Below are 14,875 nucleotides of genomic sequence, written 5' to 3' on the forward strand. Positions count from 1 at the left end.
AATCAATCAATTCACTTTCGAGTATTTGTACTTAGTATTTGGTACCTAGTATTTATAATGTGAAATTCCAAATATCATAGGAACTAACTTATTTATTTTATTTATTTTATTACAAGGAGATAGAACAGAAGCATGCAAGTGAAGAACAATGTGGATAGAATATACGTAACTAGTACAATACAGATTATGCTGTTTCCTTAAACATATCTCACCGAGAACATAAGTGGTATTAAAATGTAAACCTAGTAACATGCAGACACCTAACTATTTTTTAACTTTAACTTATTATTATTAACTGCGTTATTTATAAACGTACTTGAACTACACATAAGTCAAAATCGCTAAAAAGTTCGTTTGGCTTTATCCGTCACTCAGACAATTGCAGCTGTGAGAAATGAGTATTTACACATTAAAGATGAATAAATGATAACGGGTAACTAATTTAATTAACTATGTTACAAATACTAGGTACATTATAACACTCGTAAGTTAAGATTTTTTTGTAAACCTTACCTTGCCCTGAAACTGCCCCCTATAGTCCGACGTTTGGTTGTTACCAATAAACTTTCATTTTCATTTCATGTTTTCAATTTCTATTTTTTGAGCATTTCAGAAATGGCTCTAACAGTTTCGATGAAATTTGCTGGGCGGGGGGGAACAAAACGAAAAAAAAAAACAGAATGGCAACAACTAGGTATGACCAAATGAAAACAGCTGAACTAAGATTAGAAACTTTGACCGACTGAGTGGCAAACTAAAATCTTAAAAAATCCATTAGTGAAAAAAATCCAATTCTTGTTTGTAAAACAGCACGGCTACCTACTTCTTTAACTTTCCAAACAAAAGGTATGTCGGGTAAAATACCTGTGTCAAAATTGCCACGGCTATTTTATTGCATGTGCCGCCCGCAAACCATTATTATCTTAATCTACACGTGTACATTTCTATGAACTTCGCACGAAATAAAAATTATCTAAGTAATAAGTTGGACAAAAAAAAGTCTTCAGCGGATTTTATAGCCCACGCAGTGCAAGTGTCATTTATAGGTCATAATTTCATAGAAATTGTGATTGAAAAAAAATGTAGATTTAACCAAATCAATACCTACGTTCATTTCATAAATTAACGTATTGATTTGGTTAAATCTACATTGTAAGCCTATGATTACAGTTCTTATTGAGGTATTTATTATTTTAAATGTTAGTTGAGTTTAAGATTATGTTTAGTTCAATTACCTACATATTAGTAACGTGCAACGTTACATTACAAAGTATGACGTTTAAAATAACTCTTCCACTGTGTGGGCTATCAAACCCGCTGCAGACTATTCTTGGTCTGACTCTAGTATCTTAATATTTATTATAAACCTACATGCTCATTATTTAATCATTTTTACAAGCAGTAACATTTAATATACAATTGGTGTCTCATTTAATATAATCCGACTAAATTACATTTCAGCAACACCTCCATATTTCACAAAATAAAATATCAAGACATTATCCACCAGTAGAATACCACCTCTTAAATATTGTTTAAATTCGAACCGGCCGGGGGAGTCGGTCCGCCGGCGCCGTGTATTCAATACCCGAACGAAGCCGAAGTCCGCGGCTCCGGAGCCGAGCGTAGATCCGGAGCCGAACGCACTACACGGGAACGGATCTTGACGGGTTCGTGTAATTCGGAGGCTTAGCACCGCCGGGGCTAAGAACACGGATACACGGGTTGGCGTGTAGCACGGATATCGGGAGCCCTAATAATTACCACCATAAATAGAAGGAACGGTAGAAGAAAGGTAAAAGGTAAAATAGAGGGAAAAAGGCCTAGGGGTAGAAGTCCCAAACGATGGTCGGACCAAATAGCGGAGGAACTAAAAATACCTGTCAGCGACGCACTCCACCAAGCTACAGAATGGGACCGATGGAGACAACTAGTTGACGGAATCAAACGGAGTCACGATCCTCAGCAATGAGGGACCGATTGAAGAGAGAGAATTACCACCATTCCCTATGTATTACACCACTAAAAAGAGAAATCATCTCATACAAACTGTGTCAAGTCATGTGAATCTTCATATGATAAAAAACTAAACAATGCATATCTCAAAGACATGACCAAGTTAACCAGACTCTTTGCATGAACGAAGTTATATACAGGTAGGGTCATAGATACTTTGGTGGTGTTATTAATAACAATAAATTAAGAAGATGAGGTGAGCTAATAGCAGCACATGTTGGCAATGATGGGATAAAATGCAAATAGATTAAGTTCATTTCTCTGAATACTTGTTTGTTATTGTTTGAACAGGAAATTGCCATAGTTTATGGTTGATAAGGGGCTATTCATAAATTACGTCATTTCAAATTAGGGGGGGGCCTGGACATCGGATGATGGTAGCATGATGAAGGAGGAAACGGGGTCATTTAAAGCATGATTTTTGGATGATTTTAGGGGGGGGGGGGGTCAAAAATCGTAAAAAATCGATGACGTAATTTATGGACATTCCCTAAGGACCTTAAGCATAGCAGGTGGGTCCTGTAACAGGAGCAAATAATTATAACGTATAATGTACTATTTGTACTCCTAAAACGATGACACCATAAATAAGTTTAAAAAATTATGAAGTTTTTAGATTCCTTATTTTTCATACAGATTTAATATTACCTTCATCATTGTATTTGACATTGCTTGTGACGTAGACAAAGTTCGCAATTCATTGCGTTTTAGAATAAACTTTAAAGTGTAATAAAAATCAAAACATAAGTTTTAAAAGTTGCTGTACAAACGTTGATCAGTGTGAGGAGTACAGCCTACTTTTTTCTCTGTACAGGGTAATTCTTTTTCTCGTGTAGCGGGTTCAATTCCCGGTTCAACCATGTAATTTTTTAAAAATCTATGAATGCAGTTTAAATTGTTATTTAAATTAAAATAATGTCTTCTTTCAGCAAAATGTTCCGTCTACAATATTCAAGGTACTTTCCCTCCATGTGGCATAGCCGTGGGACGCCCTGTATAGTACTCATGTAGTAAGTATTTTTTCTTAGCTTTGTTAACTGTAGAAAAATAAAAATGAGGTTTCCTTATAACAAAAAACATTCCTCTATCAAATAACTAAAACCTATTAGCATTATATTAATTATTGTAGCACCAACTTGTTAAATATAAATTTACTGACCTGGGACATATTATGCAATGCCATATGATGCTGTATGACCGCAGCTGTCAGCCATTCCAACTTCCCCGTCTCAGCTAATGTACTTGCGTCAATCAATTGCCCGTTATCCAGCATCTGCTTCGGAAACGTCAGCAAATTCTTCAAGTACTCCACCGTATGCCTCTCCCGGTCATGGTTACCGTATTCCGCTTGTCGACTGTACGAAGCCAACACAACTGCTTGCTGACAATCACAGATTATCCGTCCTTCCACTAAATCATTCTTTAGCTGCAGGAAATAGTGGTTACGAGTGACTTCATCTGTTATTAAACTCGTACCAGATATCACATAGTACATCACTCGCAGGTATAATTGGTGGGAAGACGCGTACTTGTCCAACTGACGCTTTAAAGGACGCTCCAGCTGCACCCATCGCGGCTGCTGCTGCCTGTTCACGTAGCGGAGCCCGAAGAACTCCGGCTGGTTGATCGCCTGCCGCTGGCACACGTTGTCCAGACATTCCTGCCCCGTGGAATCAACCGAGAGCGTACAATCGGCTACACCACCATCTAACAACTCTACACTGATCACGAACAGGCTTTTCGATGCTACGTTGTACTGCCGCGTCTTCTTCAACAGTTTAAAAGGCATCGTTAGCCTTTTATTAGTAGTAGCATCACATAGAAAACAAACGTTATGATACGTTTACCGCATAGGAATACGGCCTTACGCGCTCGTTACGCGCACGTTTCCATCGCATTTCTAATAAGAATAGCGCGTTACATATACTTTACGGCGGACGGACGTAGACCCGGTGACGTTGTATACGCGGAAAGTAATAAAATTTGCCAAGTAAACACTACGCGAAATATAAAATTCACAACATTGCGGCCATCGAAATCTGACAAATGACAGCTACGTAGGCATGGGCGTGTTGCAATCAAAAACAATCGATACTAATGTCGAATAGATTAATCGATTATCGATATCTTGTCAACTTATTTGATTTTTTTACCTTGATTCAAACTATACATTACCAGGTAAGTAAGGATAAACGTGTTACTTGAAATAAGTTACACGTTTAGTAATATCTGTCACTTTATATCTTTGTGTTTCAGTCCTTTTTATACGCCTGCCCAAACAAAGGAGTGTATTGTTTTTCCTCATATACATACACATAAGTGTAATTATTGGAAAACTCCTTTTCTTGAATCGAAACCGTCTGGCGGCTAGAACTGTCTTCTTTTCAGATTACCTATTTTCCAAAGTAAACAGTAGGGTAGGCCAGCCTGTCAAAGTATCAAGTCCTTAGTTGCCTATTTGAGTTCAGTTATTATTTAAATTATTTTAAATCAAGAAATAATGATTTAAAGATTGTAATATTTTATTATTTTGATAAATTGTTCTATTTAGACGTATGGTAGAATGAGAAACCTAATTGTTCAAACATGGAAGATATTTCGATTAGTTGAAATTACCCCGTAGTAGAAATAGTCCCTTTGCACCTGATACTGATATACTTATAATATGACATTATTTGTAAAAATATAATCTTATTTTCAGATTTGAAATTATAATTTAGAAAAATCCAGATTACTAAAATGGCAAGGCTTAAAATGTTGTGATATTTTAGATTAGACAGAGACCATTATATTTACGAGAATTACAATTTAAAGAATAGTTTTCAATTGTGACAATCGTTATAACAAGGCAACTTGAAACCATAATAACTTTCAAATTCCTTGTTCTTTAACTTTATACAATCAATGATCGATTATTTAAACAATAGAACGTTGTACATCACTAGTCAATGTTGTCATAACAGCCTTTTATTTTATTTTCTGTACAGCAACATTATGACCATGAGGTGGGAAACAAAACAGGTTAGTCACAAAAAAAAAACTATAACTCGCTTTCCGTGCGTGTTATGAAAGGAAAGGTGATTGGACTCGCATGAATGAAACACAAAAATAAAATAAACTTTGAATATCACCATTTATTGGCGTAAAATGTATATTTCTTACAAAATACAAACGATTTTCTCCATTTTGTTCAACCCGGGTAAAACTTAGTATAATTAGGCAGCACTTCTCCAAGATGATGTTTTTGAGACCCAATCAACGGGTTCTTTTAAGACTTTCAAGAGTTTAGCTTCTGGGGATTCAGGTGCCGGCTGGTGCATGTACTCCCATTTCTGTAAAAAAAAGAAAAGTGTTTAGGAGACTAGTTTGAGATACCTATCTATACATCTTATAAAACAAAGTCCCCTGCCGCGTCTGTCTGTTTATTTACATTCTTTGGTTTGTATGTTCGCGATAAACTCAAAAACTACTGAACGAATTTTCATACGGTTTTCACCTAGTTCGTTTTTTTTAGCATTAGAAAGAACTTGCAAGAAGGTAAGCGATCTTGACATGTCTTTTAAAAGAAAAACGCTTTTTAAAAATCAAAAACGATTACTTATGTAAGCAAAAGAATATAAATGATCGTAATACATTCATAATTGTTACATATTTGCCGTAACTTATTTTTAAAATGTGTTTTTCAATTAAAAGACACATCAAGATTGTTTACCTTATTTGTAATGCTAAAAAAACGAACTATAGGGGCTGTCAATAAATTCAAACGTCATCTATTTGTTTTTGACCCCCCCCCCCTAAAATCATTCAAAAATCATGCTTCGAATGACCCCGTTTCCTCCTACGTCACGTTAGAGTCACGTTAGTTAGAGTGAGGAAGGTTAAGGTGTATAATTTGTTAAGGTTTACCCGTGCGAAGCCGCCGCGGGTCGCTAGCATACCTAAGATAGAGTGCAGTCATATAAGTATACACGCTCGTTCGGCGTGTAGAGACCGAACTTTGTGCCTCCGTCGTAGATCAGGTCCAAATTTAAGTAGCTTATAACTGTCGTAAACAAATACAGAAACTTACAGCATTGAGCGGCAGCGACATAAGTATGGACTCGTATCTAGCATTCGGCGTGTAGAGGCCGAACTTTGTGCCTCGGTCGTAGATCAGGTTGAACTCTACGTAACGCCCGCGGCGGAGCAACTGCCATTGCCGCTCGTAGTAACCGTATGCGTCGTCTTTGTGTTTCTGAACTGTAACAATTTACAAAAAATAAATTGGAGAAATTGATTAGAAAGTAGCTAGCATGAAGGGTCGATCTTCTTCTGTAGAAATTTGTAAATTTTTTCTAGTGACAAATTGGTTTTACCGAACCATAATTACAAGTACTTAGTTAAATTACATAAAGGTATGTATCTGAGTATGACCGCCTCAGCACAAGAGGTCACGAAGGCGAAGGCGCGATTCTGGTCGGGAATCCACGTCGTCAAAGAAGATACACTTAATATTGTTACTCTTACTTACCTAAAGGCATGTAGCTGGGTATGACCGCCTCAGCGGGTGTCTATAGTTTTTTGGATGGAGGAATGCATTAAGTCATCTCATCTAGCTGGGAAACTGACCTAAAGGCAAATAGCTAAGTATGACCGCCTCAGCGCAGGAGGTCACGAAGGCGAAGGCGCGCTGCTGGTCAGGTTAATCCACGTCGTCAAAGAAGATGCCTGTATCATTGCATTGTCTATGATTGGCTCTTCTTCTCCCTGCCCTTATCTCACGTTATGGTTGGTTATGGTTACCTAAAGGCAAATAGCTGGGTATGACCGCCTCAGCGCAGGAGGTCACGAAGGCGAAGGCGCGCTCCTGGTCAGGGTAATCCACGTCGTCAAAGAAGATGCCGCCGACGCCGCGCCGCTCGCCGCGGTGCGGGATGTTGAAGTAGTCGTCGCACCATTTCTTGAATCTAAATGAAAATTTATATTCATAATTCTAGTCGCATAGTCCTTTTAGTAGACGCATATTTTTATTTTGTTTCTGAAGTTTTAGATGTGCCTTAGAGACCGACAAGAAATTGGAGAAATTAAAAAGTGGCAACATCGTAGTGTCGTACGTCCCGTTTTCTTAGATTGATCTGAAAGGGAAGACTATAATTTATTGTCGGTCTATAGCTGTGATAGGTAAGGTCGGGTCTAAACAATTTGTAGTAGAACAAGGCGCGAGGATAAAAATGAGTGTGTTCAACCTTTCGGGCTTTTCGCACTCATAAAAGTGGTTTGCCAGCTCAAACCAAGAGTGGTATTCAAGATTTCATCACGGAAACACGGTGAATTTACATTACATCAAGACTTACAAATTATTTCAATATTTTAGCCAGATTTTAGCCTTTTATGCAAACTTCAATTTAAACTAAATAAAAACATTTTTCAAATCGGAAAACTAGAAAGTAAAAAAAAACGATAAATTAAGAACCTTTTCCCCAGGCTTCGATATAAAGTTTGTGCCACCCTCCATTCTCGAGATTAGATTGGGAAAAGCATACGCATTGCGACACTATGATTGGTCGAATTTATTTGTTGCCCACCATAAATCATACTAAATTTACGGTGGAGAACAAATAAACTGTGAGATTGTGACAAGGACAAACAATAGCTCTTTCGCTGCCACTCCTACTGAAAGATACATAAGACTCCAGTTATATACTAGATTCATGCGAAAAGCAGACCCTATAGTTCGTTTTTTTTAGCATTAGAAATAAGGTAAACAATCTTGATGTGTCTTTTAATTGAAAAACACATTTTAAAAATAAGTTACGGCAAATATGTAACAATTATGAATCTAATACGATCATTTATATTCTTCTGCTTTCATAAGTAATAGTTACTGATTTTTGAAAAGCGTTTTTTAATTAAAATACGTGTCAAGATCGCTTACCTTCTTGTAAGTTCTTTCTAATGCATAAAAAAACGAACTATAGGCTTGTTTCGGACGTAATGGTGAAATATGAAGTAAAGTCAACATACTTAGCGTAATATGAAGAGTCGTGCTCGTCGCAAGCCGCCTTGAGAGTGAGATGGAAATGCCTTGCGTCCTGCTCGTTCAGGTAATATGGCGTGAGATCCGTACCGCCGCCGAACCACCATTGCACTCCTGCGCAAATACAGTGGCCTATTTTATAAAGCTACAAGTTACAATTTACAAGCGGAAGTCTCTTTCTAACCCTATGTGTTAGAACAAGACTTCCGCTTGTAAATTGTAACTTGTAGCTTTATAAAATAGGCCACAGGTATCGTTCACTTTTCACGAGTTAAATAGTAGGTAATATACATTTCAATGATGTTTCAAAGATTATATTAGGAGGCTTTTTTATATCACATAAATTTTATGATTAGGTATTACCTACAATCAAATGTTTTTCGCGGGATATTTACTAGAGATGCAACGGATAGTAGTTTCGCCGGATATTCGGCCTGACCATCGGCCGAATATTCGGCCGGCGGAACTATACCTACACATCGGTTTTTCAGGTGCGCATTGTGCAGGTTTGACTTGTTTCCTAGTGAACGTTCGCGCGGACTCATTTCTAGGCTCGAAATGAGGGCGCGTACAAGTGAGAGCAATGTTTAAATTTTTATAAAATAATAAACAAGTACGATTAATATGACCGTGACTGTTTCTTAAATCCAATTTGTTTTCTTCGAAATCAAGCAACGTTATAACGGATACCGGATAATAATCCGGTATCCGGCCGGATAGTAGGTCAATATTTTATATACGGCCGGATATTAAAATAATGGCCGGATACTGGATAGTAACTGAATATCCGGTGCATCTCTAATATTTACAATAAAATCATCAATCATCATCAATGTTGCAATATTATTTAGGATTAAAAAAAATCTATTTTTTTTAATGATTAAAACAGGTATCTCGGCTTGGTGCTAATTAATCGAACACGCACACCAAGCTTTTATGTACCTTAGTGAACCCCTTTCCTCCTTAAGTGGCAGACTTTAACCATAGAAATAGAAAAGTTTAAGTCGCACTACAAAAATTAACACGTACCATTTTTGTCCTCCACCTCAAAGTATCTGTAGTTGAAGTGTATGGTAGGCACCATGGGGTTCCTGGGGTGGATGACCGCGCTCACTCCCGCCGCGAAAAATGGTAGCTCGGAATTCTCCAGATTTTTACCCCTGGACACAAAACTATATGTTAAAATCAACCCAAAGTTAAGATTAAATAGCCACCTAAATTCAAATAAAAACCGGCCAAGTGAGAGTCGGACTCGCCCATCGAGGGTTCCGTACTTATTAGTATTTGTTGTTATAGCGGCAACAATAATACATAATCTCTGAAAATTTCATGATATCACGGTTCATGAGATACAGCCTGTTGACAGACAGACAGTGGAGTCTTAGTAATAGGCTTCCATTTTTATCCTTTGGGTACGGAACCCTAAAAATGCAATTTATTTTGTACTAAGCACAGACGTTTGTAAAAAAAGGTATAATTCAGTGCCTGCGGCGAAACTAGAACCCGCTCAACTGGGATACCGAACGGGTGCTCTGCCGAGCTAACAAGACTTGCGAGTTTCTTCTAACCTAATCTACTGACCTGCTGCTCGTCTGCTGTGTGTGTGTGTGTGCGTGTGTTGTGTGTGTGTGTGTATTTAATTTATTGTTGTAAATTAAATACACTTGTGTGTTGTGTTTTTTTATTGTAAATCTTGACAATGTTATAAGTTTTAATTTTTAATTTAATTTAATTTTATTATTTTAAATTTAATGGAATTTAGTTACGATATGGATTCTATGATCCGAAATAAATGTTTTTTTTTTTGTACCTATAGCCGCTGGCAGCAGTGTCCCGGAAACAACAGATATGTTAACACCGGCCTTCTCAAACATTCGCCCGTCTTGGGGCCCTTACAGCGACAGCACGCCAGCGACCACCCGCGATAGCAATCGCCAGCCGCAGCTGGCGACGGTCGCCGATGATTGCCGATTGCTGTCGCGGGCGGTCGCTGGCGTACTGTCGCTCGTCTGTAAGGGCCCTTGTAAAACGCAGGTTACCACCGCCGCCTTCGGGCCGCTCATAACGGTCCACTTTGAATTTTCAACCTAATATAGTAGCACATAAGGTTCAAACCTGCTCCTCATCTGTTGCACAGCAGCTGGCGGCAGTGTCCCAGAGACAACGGATATGTTAACACCGGCCTTCTCAAACACGCGTCCGTCTTGTAAAACGCAGGTTATACCACCGCCGCCTTCGGGCCGCTCATAACGGTCCACTTTGAATTTTCAACCTAATATAGTAGCACATAAGGTTCAAACCTGCTCCTCATCTGTTGCACAGCAGCTGGCGGCAGTGTCCCAGAGACAACGGATATGTTAACACCGGCCTTCTCAAACACGCGTCCGTCTTGTAAAACGCAGGTTATACCACCGCCGCCTTCGGGCCGCTCCCAACGGTCCACTTTGAATTTGGCGTCCTGAAAATAATTTCAATTTATAAGTAAAGCCTTACCAGGTATATAATCAAGCGCCATGTTGCGGAATTTCACTGGAACTATTTTTTTTCATACTATACTGAACTGTCACCCTATACATGAGAATAACAGCGCCCTCTTGACAATGATCATATATTACGTTAGGCTTTATATGTATAATATATTTCACATGAATTTTAAAATATCACGTGACTATAAATCAATGACATATCCTCCTAAGGCCCAGCTATACAAAAGAAAAATGCAAAATTTGCCACAATTTGAACCTACAATCTAGGAAATAGAGTTGATTTTGCGTTGTTTAAAAAACTGAACGAAACAAAGCAAAAGCAAAGCAACTCTGTTACAATTGAATATGATTGAAATTACATTGAACTGAATAAGTACTATAGATAGGACCTTGAGCTTTAGGAGGATAGGTTGAGGTGCAAGTAAAATCAGCTTCTTTTTACGAAATGTCAAAACGATTAGTCACTATGGAGTGGAGTCAATCTTATTGGCCGAATATCCGAGTTTTTTTTTTAAGTTTGATACATTACAGGTATGGGCTGAGTCTTGTATGGAAGAGGAAGAATGTGATATTTAATTCTTCCTAGTGAGGATAGGCAGACATGTAGGTGTTATAAAAATAGAGGAAAATTCGTATTATGACATCATATCAACTAGGCGCAGCGCAGGTCATAGGTAAACTACAAGGCATAAAAGGTAAATTAATGTTAATCGAATCACTATTTGTTATGTTATGATCCGCAAGCAGGAATGAAATTATTATATATTAGGGAATACTGATTTAAAAATCATACCGGCCATATAAGTAATAATTCTTCCTCAAAATCGGATTCTTCAACTTTTTCGTCCACCCATGCCTACGGATGAATACACATTATTAACTGTCACTAAACAAAAGTTTTAGGTACTATGTGTTAAATGGAATATGTAAAGGAGAATTGTGCTGATATGTTAAATTTTCTATAGCGAACCCTACACGCAAGATCCATATTGTGATCCGTCAATTATATTGACAGATTACGATATTTATTGACGTGTAGGGTAGTAAAGGATCACAATATTTCGCTGGATTTCTGGAAATGCTTGTGATCTGATCCTAGATCCTGGATCGTGATATTTATCTTGCGTGTAGTGTCGCGTTTGATATTTATCGCGTCAGTAACTTTTCTCTGTCTAGAGTCTATCACGTCTGACTCGTACAAAGATCGCTTCGTACTGACGCGATCCGTATTGATGGTGTAGGGCAGTGGTGGGCAAACTTTCTTCACGAGGGGCCAAAACTTGAAGGAATTTCAGAGGAGGGCCAGATTTCCAGCAAAAATGTATTTTTATTATATTGTTGGCCATATTATACATTTTTTTAAATGACCGGCGGCGGGCCAGATAAATCCTTTCGCGGGCCGCACTTGGCCCGCGGGCCGTACTTTGCCCACCACTGGTGTAGGGTGTGCTGTGATCCGGCCCAAGATACATAATAAATATGATGATAATTATCACAATATTTATTGACGTGTAGGGTTCGCCTTATGGAGCAAACTTTATGGAGTCAAAAAGCCACACTAAGAAATTATTTTCAAGCTAGCAGCCTTTTTCTTCTGCCTGCTAAGCCGATGGTCCTGTGTTCGAATCCCAGTAAGGGCATTTATTTGTGTGATAAACACTGATATTTGTTCCTGAGTCATGGGTGTTTTCTATGTATATAAGTATGTATTTATCTATATAAGTATGTTTATCGTCGCCTAGCACCCATAGTTAGTACGAGCTTTGCTTAGTTTGGGGCTAGGTTGATCTGTGACGTCCACCAATATTTATTTATTTTATTTTATTTTTTTGAGAAGCAAAGAGCATTGTTTTGGAAAATTATAATTCCAGCCCCACACCTCAATATTACAGAGTGTAACGGATCAGAAGAAAAAAACCGGACGAGTGCGAGTCGGACTCGCCCAACAGGAATACCATACAAATTTAACTTTTGTTTTTTTTGTTATAGCGGCAACAGAAATACATCATCTGTGAATATTTCTACTGTCTAGCTATCACGGTTCATGAGATACATTCTGGTCACGACAGAGGGATAGTGGAGACTTAATAATAGGGTCCCGTTTTTACCCTTTGGGTACAGAACCCTAAAAAAGAGTGCATGTTGACATAACAGTTTCGGTCCATTCCACGTTAACTAGCATTGTACCTATCCTGAGCCATAACCTTATGAAAGTCCAGTCCATAAGGATCTCAAAACAATATATGTACACCAAAAACCTTGTGACAGTATATTCCATATATGGAATTAATGTCATTGGCAGAATAACTGAGTCACATGTTTTTTGTTTATTTTTTTTATTGTTAATCCTTGTAGAACACACTACAACTGTAGATTCTTTTTCATTCTGCATTCTGCCATGGCTCATGGGAGCCAGGGGTCCGCTTGGCAACTAATCCCGAGAATCGGCATAGGCACTAGTTTTTCGAATGCGACTGCCATCTGACCTTCCAACCCAGAGGGTAAATTAGACCTTATTGGGATTAGTCTGGTTTCCTCACAATGTTTTCCTTCACCAAAAAATGATATTATTAACTAGGCCACCAGCGCTTACAAGCTAATGAACATGTGACCTTATCTTCTTCACGCTCCAAAGCCCTACAGAACTCCGCCTGTATCCTCATAATCAGCATCTCCATCTGCGCCTTCATAGTATCAGCGTTCCGCTCCAACTCCTCAACCGGAGTGACTGGCTCCGCCATGTAGTTCTTCAGTTGGAGGAGCTCCTTACATTGGGTTTGGTTGTTTCTGTGCTGAGTGTAGGCTATGTAGCCGGCACCGAGGATCGCTGCACAGTATGATCTGGAAATATAAATGTCTTTGATGTCACATGTACACAGTGTACAATATACAGGACAAGGCAAATGAAAGGTTTATACAAAAATTGATAATAAGTACCTACATTCACAGGCCATAAGAAAAGGAAAAGAGGTAGACCATTTAGAAGATGGGTGGACGACATCATAGCCACAGCAGGAACCACATGGACAAGAGTTGCCAAGGATAGAGAGGAATGGAGAAGGTTGGAGGAGGCCTTTTGCCAATAAATGGCACACAGACAGAAAAAAAACGCAAGAACTGTAGAAAATAATGCAATTTACTGTCTGAAATAAAGGATTATTATTACATTATTACCTACATTGACAAATTACTCTGTCAAAATATTATTTCTCGCGCTCGAGAGGAGGCCTGTGCCCAGCGTATATAGGTTGAATTATGAACATATTATTTATATTTTCCTTTTATTTCCTTAAGCCACTAAAAAATCACTCTTATCTCATTTTCCCTTAACACATGATCTGATCTAGGTATTTTTAAGAAAAATACACTATTAATATTTAGAACACTGAACCCAAGCCTTTTCTTTCCATAACCACAAGACCAGGGATGATTGCTGATCATTTTCAAACGATAAAAATACGTTTAAATAGTGGAGCAAGTTATCGGCATCTAATGCTGTTATCTGATAATGAATAACCACTTATCAGAATACTTTTAAAGTCCAAATGACGAACCGGTTTCGCCGCCATTACGACTAGAAAGTGATTTAACCGAGGAATATGCAAATCTATTGGAATAGAGGTACCACGATACATAAATCACGTAGTCACCTGAACAATGAAGCTATTTCACAACTCTTTACCGCTATGAAGATAAAAATGTTTACAAAACATTATAAAGAATGCCAACAAATGAATAACTCACTTGATAGGCCGGTCGCGGAACTTTTTATAACTCCCCACATAACTGAGTGTACCGAGACTTCTAGTCACAATTTTGAAAGACATTTTGCTGTAATTTGGAATAAAATTCACAGATTATATTGGTATATAACGATGAAAGATTTCGCCATAATATCGCGCCTGGCTGACAAGTGACAGTCACGAATGAAAGTCATATGGGTTTGACAGCTGTCAGTGATTTTTATTAGTCTGGTTAATGCGGAGCCAAATAATGCACGACCCAATCTCCATGTTAATGACTAAGCTTCATCGGCTATACTAATCTTCTTCCTTTAGTGGACAAGGAATTTTTAGGCAATGCAATATCGCTATCACCCCTCACGCCATACCAATTTTGCTCGAACCTGAATCACTCAGCCTAATAATCATTTGTTCACTTTTCACTGCAGACTAACTGTTAGAGTCGCACCAATAAAATTCTGCAGCGGATTTGATAGCCCACGCAGTGTAAGTGTTATTTATACGTCATCATTTCATAGAAGTTTGACATTAAAAATGACACGTGTCTGCGCGGGCTATCAAAATAGCTGCAAACTTTTTACGGTCTGACTTTACTGCTGCTGCTACTGAGAAAA

The 14,875-nt window shown here is 38.3% G+C and overlaps 2 protein-coding genes across 2 annotated transcripts in view; both read right to left on the bottom strand.

The window, feature by feature from the left end:
• The window catches only part of LOC134668067 (tyrosine-protein phosphatase non-receptor type 14), a 33,594-nt gene extending 29,542 nt beyond the window's left edge, over positions 1-4,052 (bottom strand). The window contains exon 1 of the mRNA XM_063525528.1: positions 3,176-4,052. Coding sequence (XP_063381598.1) covers positions 3,176-3,805 — 630 coding nt within the window. The 5' untranslated portion in view covers positions 3,806-4,052. The remainder of the gene's footprint in view (positions 1-3,175) is intronic.
• A 1,073-nt stretch (positions 4,053-5,125) lies between these two features.
• On the bottom strand, positions 5,126-14,464 carry LOC134668160 (oxygen-dependent coproporphyrinogen-III oxidase). Its single transcript, XM_063525678.1, has 9 exons — positions 14,263-14,464; positions 13,131-13,359; positions 11,312-11,374; positions 10,333-10,490; positions 9,062-9,192; positions 8,020-8,146; positions 6,799-6,962; positions 6,086-6,255; positions 5,126-5,348 (listed from the first exon to the last, which is right to left on the bottom strand). The coding sequence occupies exons 1-9, from the start codon at positions 14,343-14,345 to the stop codon at positions 5,232-5,234; spliced, it is 1,242 nt and encodes a 413-aa protein (XP_063381748.1). The 5' UTR covers positions 14,346-14,464; the 3' UTR covers positions 5,126-5,231.
• Positions 14,465-14,875: the final 411 nt, after the last annotated feature.

Source organism: Cydia fagiglandana, chromosome 10 (assembly GCF_963556715.1).
Source record: "Cydia fagiglandana chromosome 10, ilCydFagi1.1, whole genome shotgun sequence".
Lineage (NCBI taxonomy): Eukaryota > Metazoa > Arthropoda > Insecta > Lepidoptera > Tortricidae > Cydia > Cydia fagiglandana.

Bases quoted from the DNA above. Each gene is read 5' to 3' on its own strand.
- LOC134668160 (XM_063525678.1), bottom strand. From the start codon at position 14,345: ATGTCTTTCAAAATTGTGACTAGAAGTCTCGGTACACTCAGTTATGTG. The intron at 10,491-11,311 runs GTATGATTTTTA...AATTATTTTCAG, and splicing joins AATTATTACTTATATGGCCG to GACGCCAAATTCAAAGTGGA. The intron at 8,147-9,061 runs GTACGTGTTAAT...GTATTTGCGCAG, and splicing joins TGAGGTGGAGGACAAAAATG to GAGTGCAATGGTGGTTCGGC.